At 33.2% G+C, this 16,557-nt stretch overlaps 1 protein-coding gene across 1 annotated transcript; it reads left to right on the top strand.

Annotated features, from left to right (window-relative positions):
• Nucleotides 1-326: 326 nt before the first annotated feature.
• LOTGIDRAFT_92705 (hypothetical protein) lies at nucleotides 327-14,189 on the top strand (the record flags this gene model as incomplete). Its single annotated transcript, XM_009045579.1, has 3 exons — nucleotides 327-468; nucleotides 13,232-13,327; nucleotides 13,567-14,189. Coding segments are annotated over 3 exons (861 nt in total), but the record flags the coding sequence as incomplete, so codon positions are not given.
• Nucleotides 14,190-16,557: the final 2,368 nt, after the last annotated feature.

Genomic DNA, 16,557 nt, shown 5'->3' with positions numbered 1-16,557 from the left:
CATCAACTTGAGTATTAAAATGTGACCCATATAAGAAAACATCAACGTGAGCTCCAACTAGTTTGCATAACAGAGCATCCTTATAGTTGTACTGAAGCTTAATATCATGTCTTTATGATAAGATCCGATATAATGAAAATATAACATCCAACTCAACGAAAGTTATGGCACAGGGACTGAATCTGTCAGGACTGATGTCACAGTGGAACCAAACGTGGCTAAATGGCACTGATGTCGGATCTGTGGATGCTGACGAGGACAGCTTCAAGTGGATTCTTCAGCAGTATAGAGATAGTTTATTAACCCTTACAGATACGACCACCATCATATTGTTAACTCTGTATGTTCCAATATTCTTATTATCGGTAATCGGTAATATTTTAGTGCTGGTTGTCATAGTACCTAATAAACAATTACAAAGTGTGACCAACAATTTCTTGCTAAATTTAGCAATCGCCGATTTACTGGGTAAGTTTCCTTTGACGTATTTTTATAAAAACATCCCTCGGCATAGGAAAAGTCATAGTTTTGTTTGTTTATATCCACAGCTAAATGTTGACTATTCTTCGATTCCCAATCCATGTACAAACCAGCTGACATGATGTTGCATTTTGTATTGGTCCCGATAAGGGAATCTCTCTTTGAAGTTTCATCATGCCTTGATTGATATTAAGATTAAGATATATAGATTAAGTTGTATTTAATAATGTTAATAATTGGTTTGTCTATGATCGCACATAGCTTATATTATTGTGCATAAGTAGTTAAAGAATATTGATTTCAGCTGGTGCAGGCAAATTGTAAGTGGTTTTAAAAGCATCCTCTGTAACAGGCAATCTGGCAGGAAGATCTGAACGTACCATTACCCTATTAATCCTTCAAGGGATTGATATATACAGACAGTGTGAAATATCGTGACAAGCCGTAGTTTATAGTAGATCTTTACAGCGATTGTCTTTAATTATAGACATATCATCACATAAACTATGTATAATATTCCCACAGCATCAACTAAATACATCAGAATTACTTCTGTGTTCAAATATACGGTAACATGACAGCTCAGTTGATAGATAATTATATTGAAGTTGTTACTATGGACGTTGATTTTATTTGAATACTGTCACCATAATCTTTAAAATATATTCTTTAGTTTGAATGCAGTTTTTCATGTAGAGGATTTGGCGTTGAAAGGGACACCATTAAAGTGGATGAGGTGTACGAATTTAAGTAAAAAAAAGCTCACTTGTACAGAAATGTCTCCTTATTCTGGCGCTTTAAAAAAAAAAATCGAGCCAGCATTATAAGCCAAACACCAAAACTAGATTAAACTACTTAATCATCAATTAATACTCTCCGTTTTTTATCACCCATTTAAAAACAAATTCAGGTTGATTAGGTAGATATATAGATAGTAGTAAATACCATATTTTAGAAATATTTATATATATATATATATATGTTTCAAATAATAATTAAAAAATTGTTTACGGTTATTTAAATCAACACAAAGCATTTCCGGTCATTTGCGACGCTGTTGTAAAAATTTGTTGGCTGGAACAAATTATTGTCGTAAATGTTTTCATGATAGTTCAAATAAACTCTATAACATTATTACCATCGTAAGATATAGTGTTAGGCTACTTGTTTTGGAACAAGTGAAGTAAATAAAGTAAATATCGTGACGGGAATCTGTTAATATTTAATATTGTTAATGAAAATATCGTCATAACTTTATTGAAAATCAATCAGTCCGTATCCGTAATAATTCTATTCTTTTAAAAATCATTTGGAGAGTTTCGGTGTTAGCTGTTTCTGTTTATGGTGTCGTTTACGTAATGTGATAAATATAAATGAATAATATCCAACTTTCGTTCTTTTCATTTTCCAATGGTTTCGAATTGTATGTTTGATTTATTTTTATCAAAAAATTCATTTATTTATATTATTATTTATGACAACCAATTATACCATGCACTATTACTGGTTAGTGATCATGGTATGAATGATGGATTTCACGAACATTACCTATAAAATTACATACTACTTGAATGTATTAGGTGTATTATTCATAGATTACGACACTATGGCTTCAGTCAATTTTACTACCAATATTACCATAAACGTCTGGAAATGGATAAGGAATATTCCCCAAGATAGTGTTTGTGAAAAATAATAATACAGTCGAGTATAACAGGTTTCTTGTAAATCAGAGGACTACTAGATAAAGTTAATTTCTCCGTCGTAAATAATAAATAATACTCCAACTATGAGCCGAACAAGAATTAAATATCTTTACAATGTCTGACTTCAATTTACAAGTTTTACAGTATTCAAAATGTATTGAATCTGTAGAATTTAGAACTGCTTACAAGATGTGTTGTATTTTGATTCAAAGAGTCATTTATCTACATTATTTATGCCATTATTCACCAAATTCATCGTTCCAAAATTTAAGGTCCATCGAACCTTCAATTATTTGATTCCATCTTCTTTGTGTCCGTTCGCTTTCGTAATCGACTTTTGCAAAAAACTTTCGATAGACTTTGACATGTTTTTTTGTTTTTGATAGATGTTTGCATCACTCGTCGATTACTGTCGAAAATAGTCTAAATTGCCCATTAGTGTATCTTGGGATGGTCTATATTTTTACGGACAAGAAACGACTTTGTGAAATTATTGTTGGTATCTCTACTGTATTGAGCACTATTTTAACAGTGGGATTTTTTGGTTATTGAGGCATCAAATATTGATGTGTAATATATTATTGTCACGTGGTGATGTGGATAATACAAAGACTTTTTTTTTTTAATATAGACCCCGTGTTACGCTATGACACTTGCTCATTAATGAATTTCAAGAGACTCTCTCCGGGTCACCGAGCAGTTTCATCAAATCACTTTCAGCAAATTAAAATATCTAAAAGCATCCTGTTTAGAAGGCAAAACTAATATGTGGGAGAGGGAAACTTTTATTGTGCTTATTACATTAGATTGAAGTTCAATCTAAAATAACCTAATCCCGGAAATTACAATCATGAAAAGATTTCTATTCTAAAAACCACAACACGGAATATTGATCAAAATTGTCCGCAGAATTCTTCCCACTTACCTACATATGCGTTTAACCCTGCTCTATTCCCACAGGCATTTGTTTTTATCAATAGTCGACTCTATCTACATAGTATATATATGAGAAGGTGGCTAACGTTTCATTGAATATTTTCCTCCACACAAGACCTATTTTATATCTCCCACAGTGTTCCTTTCCATACTAATCTAACTATTGTTCAATAAAAATACTAAAATTATGTACACCCATCGTTTCAATGTATCTACTTCCGGTTGGCGGTTTCAGGGCAGAATGTTATCTATTTGGTAAAGAAAATGATGCTGTAAAATTACTGTGTTGTTATTTTCATTACTTATATATTTGTAAAGAATGGAAATCACCAATATAATTACTTTTTTTCTTAGTAATTAAACAGACAGATAAGTCAATAACCATGCTTTTACTTTCATTTTGGTTTTTACTCCACAGGTAATTATAGCTGACCGATCGTATTGACCGATATATATTTACTGCCAAATCAACCGGAAATAGATACATTGAAACGATGGGTGTGAATATTTTTAGCATTTTTATTGAATAAAAGTTAGATTAGTATGAAGGGGAACACTAAGGGAGATATAAAATTGGTCTTGTGTGAAGGGAAAATATTGAATGAAACGGTTGATATGAAACAGATGCCTGTGTTTCTTGCCCCCTTTTGTATAATGAACAATAGATCTCCACTAGCAGGCGGTGTTGTCTTAAGGTTATCTTTTTCAAGACATTAATCCAGCAATGGCAAATCTCGACAAATTTTTCTGGTATGGTATTCTTTGTCAGCCACTTTACCAAAGTGTAAAGCCTCTTTTATCTTTGTGCCAGTTCCGTTTAAAAGTTAAGTTCATGTTTTCAGCGTTGCACTCTTTACTTTTGCAACGATTTTGGAGAGAATACGGATGAGATAACCATTCACTGAATTATATATTAATATGAATCATATCATATTTAAAATGAGAATAAAAATAGTCACTTGTCACAAGCCCTAATAATATTTTGGTGATCTCTAGTTGATGTGTTAAGAAATGGTATTTCTACGCAACGAGTTCCAACCTCTGAGAATCTCTCGGATTAAATCGTTTCTCTTGGCCTGAATTTCTGATTACTCAAATAACTGATGTGTAAAAACTCAATTGACAGATAGGATGAAAAATGATGCTTAGGTAGCAGTCGTCCTTTGGGAATTACTTCAAAATCAATCGGGTGAAAGCTTAATGATGGAAATTATAGTTGCAGAGACTTTCAAATCTAAACATTTGCTAAGGTTTTATTGAAACCTACATATAGGAACCTAAGCTAAAATCTTATAATGAAACCAACCAACATATAATTTTTTTTTACCTTTATTCTAAAATAATGTTGTTTACTTTTAAGCACACCGAACCAGCATTCGAATTAATATATCAATGGCATTGATGAACGTTATCGTTATCTTTTCATTTTTTCATGCGAAATGTTTTTATTACTTTCTACTTCTGTAACCATATTAAAACCATTAGTCAACCTGGGGTGCAGGCGCTTGTACAAAGTTGTGAGGTAATGATGTATTATTTTGAATGTTTCAATTCAAATCAGCGACAATAATTTCTTGATTTCAAATGATAGCAATCGTTCTACTTTCTAAATATATCATTTATTATCTTTGTGAATTTTTTTTTTTTTTTTTTTTGCTTTCTTATGACGAATAAATAGTTGGTTATATTTCCTATTATTTCAGTCGACATAGTTGCAAACCAGAAAAGGTAATCTGAGAAAGATCAAAGCCAAAGTTTAGCCAAGGACTAGCCGTAAGACAGCATCCCTGTGAACCTTAGTTGAAATCATTTCTCTATTTCATCAAGTGTCAAATTCATTTTCAATTCTTCCTGTCGATTGTTTTCTATTTTTCCAAATGTTGCAAATGGCTTTATGACTAATAGTTAGGTCTTGTACATTAGATTAAATAATTCTTTATATATTAAACTATAATCTACGATCATAAAAATAGAAAAAATTCATATCTTTAAAGACGCCACAATTTCGTTTTACCAGCCGACCCGTGTCAATAATTCATCCCATCATTGATGTGTACTCAAGGAATGATGAGGCATAAAGGATACTTTCATGATGTCTTGTGTTATAGCCATGCAGAAAATCTATCACAATTTCAATAAACATTCAATCAGACGTGATAGGAAATAACATGGTATCAGAAGAACGCTTTTAAAAACTGACACAATATAAGTTGTGCAGACAGCTTTCTTAATTACATTTGATATAATTAGAAACTTATCAACTGAATTCTGTCTTTCAAGAAGTAGCTTTTTATGAATGTGTTTAGGGACTACAGTATTATCAGGATGAAACATTTTAAACTGAGGGGGTGGGGATTGCTTGGACAGGGCATTGCACTGACACTGCCATCCATTTACTCAGTTTTCTTGACTATATATTTTGACGGTATTTTAAATATCAAAATATAAGACAATACGCTCAATGACCCTACTAATCGACCCATTGACCTGTTGATGTACTTTTCTTCCTTGTAATTTTCAGAAATTGAAAGACTGTCGGTATCGGCAATTGTGGAAGTAGAGAAATAAGATTGATCCCCAATCAATTAAAATACCAGTGAAGTGGTTCATATTTTCTTTACATTCATCATATTTCCGTTTTACATCTTGAAGTATTCCAGATTCCGATTGGCCTTTTATAATAAATCAAAAGTTTATGTCTATTTGATGCGCTTGAATTCTGTTTCCAGGTAATTTAATTAAAAATGAGCAGATAAACACTTAATCATTGTTGTTACCAGTAACCTAAAACATTTTAGTCAATTATTTCAATTTAAACAGTTCCGAACCGCGAATGTTCCATTTCACTTCACACCAGGTTTTTGTTACTTGCATCACTAGCTCCAGGCTAACACTTGACTAAACATTGACTGAACTCCATTTGATAATTACAAGCTATTACTACATATACTCGAGATGGAGCGTCACAAGTCGGACTATGAGTATTTGTGAAATTGCACCACAACCCCGATAGTTGAACAGGTAAACCAATAAATCAATTCTTAAATTTTGGCTTGGAAAGTTAAGCTATAGCTTAGTTTTTCCGCCTGAACGGATATGTCATGTCTGCACGTGCATTCGTCTAAACAAAGCCTCGCCATTATTACCTATGTCATAATGCGCATGCGTAATGGGTACCGGAGGAAGTATTATTTCTACTCTCATTTGAACGGTTCTAATTTCCAATGACATGGAACATTTTTTCACATAAACTTATGGTAAATTCTTGGAGCACACTTTATCAACTGCAAAATAGGTTGATTACAATGTTATCTCGGTTTCTCATAACTGTAAGAATTGGCATTTCCACTCATTTTTGTTTCTTTGTCAACCTTTTTGAGAAAAAAAAATCTCAGTGCTATTGGAATATCTTTCCATCCAATTAATTTATATACACTTGGTTAGTGCAAAAGCTATCAATATAGCTAATATTCAACTGACTTAAGCCAAGGATTCCAAATCCTACAAATTTATGTGCAATTAGTACTGAGTTTGTTTTTATCTTTTACAAGGTATGAAGGACAAAGCTGTCTAATGTTAGTCAACCCAGGGCGTCTACACCTGAAGCACAAAACTTTCGGTGAGTAAGTAAATGCTGGTTCTGAAATAGAAATGTTACTGTAGGATTATATGAATTGCGGATAAAATGTGATTGATTGCCATATTTAGAATTACGCGTATATTTTCAGGATTTTACCATTATGTTGATCCAAGTTATGAGTTCGACACGGAAGAATGTTGTTGAGATAGTGTTGATCTTGAGTATGATATGTTAATAATGTTAATAAGTTTGTTTATTTATCCCAAAGTTTTTCTTTTTTGTTTTTTTTTTAATTTCATATTTTTTTGTGTCATGCATTGGCGACAATTTATAATATCATTTTATATTTTACATGTTATTTTTCAGCTATGAAAGACTTCATTCAAAGCGGAAGAATACATGTACTGTTCCTGTGAAAGAATCAAAACTATGTTCATACATTCCGTTTGCAAAAAAGAGTTTAGAAGAACCGACTGGGCTTATTCCCCCAATATTTCCACTTCAGACTAGTGATCCACGACTGATCAAATGGTAAATTGCCAGCTTTGAACCAGAAGCTATAAAAGATTTTCGTTGAAAAGAAAACCCAAGATTTGCTTAAAAATTACTTTTTGCTTCAGATTAGTTCTTACAACAATAGGCCTATTGTGTCATTATCAAACAAAGCATTCAACAAAAATTCTAGACATCTTACTGGTAACTACCTACATAATATCCTGTAAATCTATCAGTAGCATTGTGAAATATTCTGTGCAACTTATGTAAAAAGTGTAAAATTTAAAATTTCTATATGCTGTGAACTTCATTGTTTCATTCTAGGTGTTCATCTCTAAAATAGCCATCTCCAATAGCTAGGCCTTGTTGATCCATGGCATATCCTGGACATAAATAATCGACCGTATTATGTACATATTTTGTAATTGATCAGATTAGTTTATTTTATGCGTTGATAAAATATTGTTTAAATTAAAAGATAAAGCTTAAGTTATTATTGTATTGTTTTAATATAGAGTAGTTTTCATTCAGAAATTAAGTAATTCAGTAATATGCATGTCATAGTATTGTTGATAAGCACCAGTCTTTTTGAAATACACGAATCTGGACGACAGTATTAAGTTACATCGTCAGTAATCATTTCTTGATAATTGTCTTCAAGTGCTGGTGGTCCTGAATCAGGAAGGGGAATAGGTGCTGCTGCTCATAAATCAAAAACTATAGACGGTTCTCCTTCCACCATCACAGCCATAATTTCCTTGAGTTTATCGTGTGAAACTTTATTAATCGCATCTTGAAAATAAAAAGAGTTATCATGTTTGTAACTAGTTTTCCTTGTTTTTTTTTGTATATTGATAAACCTTGTGTCAAAAGTTAATGTTTTTAAATGTTAATGTGGAATGTGATAAGATGATGGCCCTCTTCCGATGTCTGTTGCCTCTGGTAACTTTTCTTCTTGAACGGCTTCTTCCTCTAGAACCACTGACAATGACTTTGTCTTTCCTGTCTTCTTGAGAATTATCTGTTCCTATGGTAGATGCAGAAGGAAAACCTCCACGGGTTGTAGAGGGTCAGTGATGATGAGGGCTGTCATTCCAGCACCAACAAAAAATTCACTTAAATTCATAAAAAAAAACCACTTAAAAAACAATATGAACTTAACTGCCACGGTTGCAATATTACGACATTCTACTCGTGCGACCACCACTATAAATAAATACGAAACTACCGCTATAAAGACGGTGTTGATATATGTATAATCAGATTTATATATCGGTGATAATTTGTAGACAAAAAAACATGCATGTTTCTTCTATAAAAAATCCTAAACAATTTGATTGAAAATAGGTTATATTTGTGAAAAGACGTCGCGAAATTTGAGTTTTCATGGCGTCATAGCCATATAGACATCCTATATGGATAGATACGAAAATTGATTGTTGAAGCTGTATCCATATCTACGCTGATAGTGACCTGAGGACGAATTTTTGCCATCTGAAGACGACCGGCCATCGGATTCGGAATGTGTTGATATTGACGGTGGTAATATAAATAACGATGAAAGTCGAATTCCTCCATTTATCCCTCCATTATCTTCTTTATTGAACAAAATATTCCCATAGTTGCCATGATATGAGCTCATGTTTTTCAAAAATAAACAGTGCCATAGTAATATACAAATATTCATAAACTTCTAACATGATGAAAATTGTTATTTTAACAAAAATCTACTAATTTTAGGATTTGAACCTATTGTTGCCAAGGTGACGTCACAATCAGGTCTAAAGATGATGACGTCACAAAAATGAATATTTCCATGGTAACATACAAATATCACTGAACATTTTACTTATTGACACTTGGTGCCTACATCCCACAGTTTTGGAGCCACATGCTTTTGAAAAATGGTACCACAAAATGTCAATTTTCTATAAAAAATATATTAGTTGTTTGATGCTAACAGACAGTACATGTTCAGTGACATTTTATAACAATGTATATCAGCTAATTAAGCGTTAATATATTAGATAGATTGAAGATAATAATTAGTTTTCTAAAACACTTGCCGAGTTATCAAGTTGAAACATGAAAGCTACAAGAACCCAGTTCCATACTATGCGTATTTTCAATTCAAGCAAATGTACCAGGGAAGTTTCGGTAGTCCTCGTCTCCAGGAAGTTTCTCCCATGGTATGATTTTTTGAAAGATGTATTAATACACTGGTTCTTGAAAACGCGCTCAAACACTCTAATTCTAGACAAGTTCGGAATTAACTTTGTAAAATTTTTTATAATCACAGTATAATTGCCCCTTTTCTTTAAATTGCCATAATTTTAACTCGTAAACACTCAAGAAGGCAAAATTCATGACGGATTTTGACGAAACGTTGTGAAATTGTTTGTAATCAACCAAGCATGAACCCTATTAGAAATATTGAATATCAGGTGTTTCCTGAAAACACGTTCAACTTCTAGCTTGTTAACACTCTAGAAATCTTGAAGGATTTGAAAGAAACAACTGATATTCAATATTTCAACAAAGGATGAACCCATGCAAAAAAAAATTAAAAAATATTTAATGAGTTATTGCCCTTGTTCTTGAAATTGCTTTCAATTTTTAGCTTGTCAACACTCTAGAAGGCTCAATTCTTGACACTTGTAACGAAACTTAACGTGAGTCACCTATGGATCGAAAAATATTTAACATGGGTTATTGTCCTTGTTTTTGAAAACGCTTTCAAAACTTGACAAAAAGGTAATATTGTTCATTATTACCCCACAAAGTGTAAGTATATTGTTGAAGGTTGAAAATGTAATATTGATACTGCACTGCTAAATATTTATAATTATTCAAAATCATAACAGCTTGTTAGCGTATATTACCTTGCATGGCAAGCTATCTTTTACCTCTCAGTAGATTCTGCATTTAATCTGGAAAGTAGGCCATAGCTATACCATGATGCATATATCGATCAATTTCCCCGATTCTTCAAAATAACGTTTCAGCTATTTGATTTATGTTTTATGTGTAATTTATGTCATGTTTTAATATTCTTTGAATTACCTGTAACTTCAATAATGAAATAAAGTAATTTAAATGATAAATAATTTTTAGATATTTCAATGAATATTAATATATCAAGTTTTAGTACCGTTATAAATAAGCTTTATTTTGTTTGGGATCTAAAAATTTAATTGTTTGTTGCACTTCATGAGAATTAATATATTCGCTTTTTTACATGCAGTTATTTAATCCCATTCTGATTAGATTTGCATAGTGATATGTGATGCATGTTAAAGATCCATCGGTAGTTAAAATCGAAGAAGATGAGACTGATGTCGGTGTCCTGGCTAATTTCGCTGCTCTTTTTGCATTAATATCATGTTGTGGCCAATCTTCATCAACCCTATTCAGCAGAAATTTATTACTCAGTTAAGTTTCTTACTCAACCTCATGGATATGATGATTCAATGCGCATCAGATCGAATGTTGCATGTTGGAGAAGGCTTGAGTAGTTTTATTATTATTATATGTTCTACAATGCAATATTCAGTGTCTGTTTTGTATCACTCTCAAGAACAAATTACAGTGAATAATTAGCCAAATTGGTGCCAAACTTCCTGTTCTTATTCTGCAACCCACTCGTTTTTGATGTTAAATCAATAATGGCTGTCATCAAAATCATGTAGACTCCAAGATTGGAAATACAATTATGAAAATGTTTCCATAATAACTCATCATTACACCGTCATTAAAACTTTATTTTTAAAGATTTTTCTAAATGTTATCGAATAAAAAAATGCTAATACTCGTAGATATGTATTTAAATACCCCTAGTGAGGGAATGATTTTGGCGTTGTTTGCTTAACAACAATTTTAACGAATGTTCGTGCGTGTTATTTCTGAAAGGGACTGATCAGACTGAAGATTCAAAAAAAAAAAAAAAAAAAATATAGTTATTTAATTAAATCAAGACGAGAAAATTAAAAGACTTCTATATATTCTATCCCAGAAGAGAAATGAAGACAAAACCGGTAAACTGCTGTAGGCATTGCATTTATTTAATTGAAATATGTACGTAGGCGTTTCATTCGATGTTTTGTCTTGTTGACGACCTGATTGACTTTAAAGTTTAGTACTATTATGTCTGGAACAAACCACCCCGGGCTAACTTTATTAATTTCAGTTTTAATATCAGACATTTTGCGATTTGGGTTAATGTAATTTTCCTTTGGCAACAAAGCCTTACCAGATAATTACTGTTTTAATTTTATAATACAATACCTCATTTGAATGTGCTTTTCAATATGGACGTTTACGTTTACAATCCAAAGTGATGGCTTTCGATCTGTATCATAATTTGCCGTTAAAAAAAACAACCACATTGCGGTTCCATACTGCGATTGTGATTTTTATCTTGACTTAAAACTCTGATGTTCTCATGTACTTTATGCTAGTTTAAATAAAATGATACGTGTGATTAATGTAACAGTATTATAAAATGAGAACTATGACGCATGTAAAGCCACGTATCTTATCATACCTAATTAAGGTAATTCCTCTTGACAATATATTTTCTCCTCCAACAAAACAGTAGCTTAAAAACATGATGTTTTAAACCAGATAAGCCATATACATTCTGTACTTTTTATTTTATATTTGAAGCCTCATTATTCTAAACTGACAGGCAAAGGAAAGTTTTCACCTACTTCATTTGGCCACACACCAAAGACAAAAGCATATGTGAGATATATGATGATTGATTTATAAACAGAAATCAATTTACTTGAATTAGAATGAAAATGCATTGTAATACCGATACTCAATTCTCCGCAATACACAAAGGAAGAGTCAAGGGGTCAAAATTAAAAATTACACAAACCAGAATTCATTGTAAAAGTGCATAAAAAGATTATTCCATGACAGTAGTCAGGCAAAACGTCATCAATAACGAGTTTGGCTACCTTGGGCAAACATGCACGCAAACACACGCCTCCTCATTGACGTCGTCAGGCGGCGGATAACATCAGCAGGAATCCTGTTCCATCCCATACCATGACGCCTCCACCTCCAAACGGGTGAACTTCTGTGATGCAGTTTGGCGCCAGTCGCTCTCCCCTTCGTCGAAAAACTTGAGCCCTGCCATCGTTCCTGAACAGACAGAACCGACTTTCATCTGTAAAGAGCACCCTCGCCCAGTCACGTCGCTGCCACCGGCGTACATTTCGTGCCCATTGTAGTTTGCGTTGACGATGTAGCCGGGTCAACGCCATTCTACGGAAGGGTCGATAGACTCTTATACCAACTGAACGAAGACTTCGAAGGACTGTTCGACTGCTGATGACATGACCTAGTGCTGTTGCTGCCGTCGACGCCGCTGTCAACCATCTGTTTCGAAGATGAATCCTCCTGATGTAGCGGTCGTCGGCCGGTGTTGTCACCCTCGGTCTTCACGATCTTTGTCAGTCTTGGATCTGTCCTGTCTGTTGGAGCCGGATTATCAAATTGCTGATGGTGGTCTGGGAGCAGTTGAAGGTTCTAGCTTTCTGTCGTTGGGAAGCCCCCATATTGGCCATACCGCTCGCTCTATCTCGTTGCGCTTGTGCAAGTCTTGGCATACTTTTTTTCCCCTTACTGAATGGCTGTTCTGTACCGAAATCGTGCATTTGGACCAATGTCGTAAAATCGCGTTTTGCACGTTTTTATGCATGCACGATTTGGAGAGTTGCGGCCGATAATCTGCATTGTGGTCATGATAACGTTGCATTAAGGCAAATGTTTGCTGCTGGGGTTCAAACCTGTACCAGCTTTATTGCTTTTTATACAACGATTTTTAAAGTGAAAAATTTTTTTTGCCTGTCAGTTTAGTTAGCGAGGAGAGTTGATTTAATTTAGAACATTAGGTTTTCGATATTACATCACAGATGTATGTTTTGTTTTTACCACCAACTTTCAAGTCCGATCTATTCCCATGAAGATCCATAAGCGAGGAACTTTAAATGTAAAATATATTATGTTTTATGATGTATTTCAGTATCTGTTGTGTGCATACCAATGACTGCTGCTCAAAGAGTTTACCAACTGTGGATTTATGGTGATATTTTGTGTCGAGCCACCCCATATTTACAAGGTATATTCACATTTTCAAAAGCATCACGTTTTTGGGAACTGCACAAATTGTTGTGTTTTTAATTTTTATATTGTAATTGTACACAGAAGAATGACCACTATTTACCACAGAGTAGCGATCTCCTCCAGAAGCTGAAATGATGTGGCATAGCTTTTATTACTGGCAGAAACACAAGCTAATTTTTGATCACTTCTAAGACAAATTATGTTGAAGCTGAAATGTTGTTGTACCTATTTCAGGGATCGCAGTATCAGCCAGTACGTTCACAATAACAGGAATGAGCTTAGATCGCTGTTTAGCAATTCGACATCCAGTAACATTCAGACAGCTTCGAACTACTAAAACAGTGCGGATATTGATATTTTTTGTGTGGATTATATCATTAATTATCATGGTACCAATATTGTTAGTCCGTAAAACTGTGACGGATGAAATTTTACCCGGTGAAAAGTTTACATACTGCATAGAAATATGGCCGACTGCTAACCATAGACAAGGATTTGATTTGTTTATTCTAGTTATTGTGTACGTATGTCCTGGATTAGTAATTTCAGTGTGCTATGTCACGATGAGTCAGCGACTTTGGATTCCTGATAAACATTTAAATACTTCCGGTAATAAAACCTCGTTTCGAGAAGGTTCAAATCATATAACGTCCGGTAGAAGAAGATTGGCTAAAATGTGTATAGCGGTAGCTATTTTGTTTGCTTTGTGCTGGTTACCCTACTATATTCTTAATACATATATCAGTTTCAAACCGGATGTGCAAGCAGCAAATGTCGTACATTTTATGTTACTAGTCGGCCATTTTCATAGTGCTACAAACCCTATCTTGTATTGTTTCTTACACAAAACATTTAGACATTATCTTAAACGCTTTATGTTCTCGGGTTTTAAACTCCAGGTTGGCGAAAACTCAAAATTACTGAGCAAGGTAAAATTATTTTTATGATATTAATAATTATCAGAATCAACACAGTGTTTATTGTCCTCAAAATTCACTGTTTCTTTTAATTCCGCACTGTATCATTCTCATGAGCCCTCATAATACGTATTGAGAACATCTGTCGGTAAACTTGTGTAAGTGAGTAAAACATTTTCAAGATATGATACGGGTGTGTAAGGAATATAGTTTTTTCAGAAGTATTATAGACGAATGGTTTCAAATTTTAGTGTTGTTCAATCGTTAAAATATATGGAATCGACGTCTACTGTACATATTGTTTTTGCGTATCGTTTTGGATATTTGGCAAAACTTATGAGCGTCACCTATATCCGCCCAACGATATTGTTTTCTAACAAGATAAAATGCAAATATCATTGGATTTGGGCTCTTTACTCTGTGAAGTGTCGTTGACCTATGTATTCGATAAAGAACTACACATTTTGTTGAAACTTGGTATATCAATGTATACTTTTATGATAAGATAACTTAGGAATGCTTTTTAAATATTAAATCTGAAATATAACGTGCAATTACTTGAAATAAAAGCTAGGGTGACCGTCGGTCTGGTAATAGAGGTCTGATAAATTGAACGCATTACAGACGTAGACGAACTAAGCCCAAGATGTTGATTCTGAAAATTACTTTTCGTGGCTGAAATCGGCTCCTAAAGAGAATAAATTATTTAGCTATTTCCCAATAAACGAAAAGCTATATGTTATTAATACTGTTTAAATTGAACAAGTATGTACATTCTACGTCGCCAATTTCAAAGAATGCGCGTTTATTAACTGAAAGAAACGATGAAACAAAGTTCTTAGCTACCCAGATTCAAATAACCTAATGTCCTCGATTCTATGAATAAAGAAGTAATAGGAGATAAACTGACTTATATTAAGACAAACTTAAAACGACCTTTGTACACTGATAACTTGATGATAACACCAGGATCATCCTGTTGTTTAAATTATGTTTTTCCTTGGTATAATATTGTATAACTAAGATAAGTTTTCTGTGAAAATATATGCCCACAATGTCGATATTTCCAATTATATCTATCAATTATGATAATAATATAAATCCAAAAGTTTCAGGTTTCTATAAATGCAATTAAGCAATGGTTTTCAAAACTGTTGCGGCGAAATTCGGCGACATGTTACCCCAAATGATATTTTGATTCGGGATAAGTAAATGTTCCATCATCTCCTCATGTGATTTTGGCTAGTACACTTTTAGTAACAACTACGATTTAGTGCCATTCCATTCACGTTACTTAGGGTAAATATTTTATGATATACAATACCCAGGTCTTATAACTAATTATGACTTACTTCACACGACTATTATAATGATAAAAATACATTTTGTGTTATTTTAACTTTGTCTTATTGCCTTTATTATACCATGTTTTTACCATTAGTACACAACAACTTATAAGGAAAATGTATATTAACAAGTTTGAGACATTAAGATGATAATCAATATGAAATGAAATGGTGTTTTACGTTCAATTCTGCTGCTTATAAGGCGAATGAAGACGTACAGCGCTAAACAACATCTAATGTTAGGGAAATTTGAGTGCTTCATATCATTTGCCCACTTTTTTCGAACCTCAACAGCATTTGTACTAGTAAAAATAGAAAACCATTCTGAAATTCGATAGTGTAATTTGTCCCTTTGCGAATTATGAAATTGGACGTAATTGCGTACAGACAATATTATCTTCGAGTTATTGACTTCCAAATATAGTAACCATGAATTCTATTTCTATTCCAGGGAGCTTTATCTCAGAAGAGTCCAACAACCAAAACATTTAAATCGTCATTTCATAGTTCAAATAGTGTCAGGCGACCAAGACAACCATATCTAAAGACTGGTGACGGAAACTCGTTAAAAGTATACACAGATGATAAATTTCAACATTCGTTTTTATCAGGAATCAATGACTCTTCGTCATCTGAACCTGTTGTCAGTAAAAGTGACGTTATGAACATGACTGACGTTACAAAGCAAAGAGCGTTGCGCCATGTGTCGTTATCTGTAAATGGTACATTATATGAAACAAGAGACATATTATCTCGTGATAATAAGAGTAAGAACTGAGAAATTTGGTGCAATCAAAATTATTTCTTGTTATCTTTGGTGCATATTTTGATATAAATTTCATATTACGAATACTGCTTCATTTAAAAGTTACCAAGGCCAAAATCTTTTCGTTCGGAGGTCGTTCTATAACAACTTCAAAAGATTGTAACAATCAGAAACTCGTATAAACCTCCAATAGGTT

Source organism: Lottia gigantea, assembly GCF_000327385.1.
Source record: "Lottia gigantea unplaced genomic scaffold LOTGIsca_1, whole genome shotgun sequence".
NCBI lineage: Eukaryota > Metazoa > Mollusca > Gastropoda > Lottiidae > Lottia > Lottia gigantea.
Note: the sequence above shows the minus strand (reverse complement) of the source record. Positions and strands in the feature narration are given on the sequence as shown.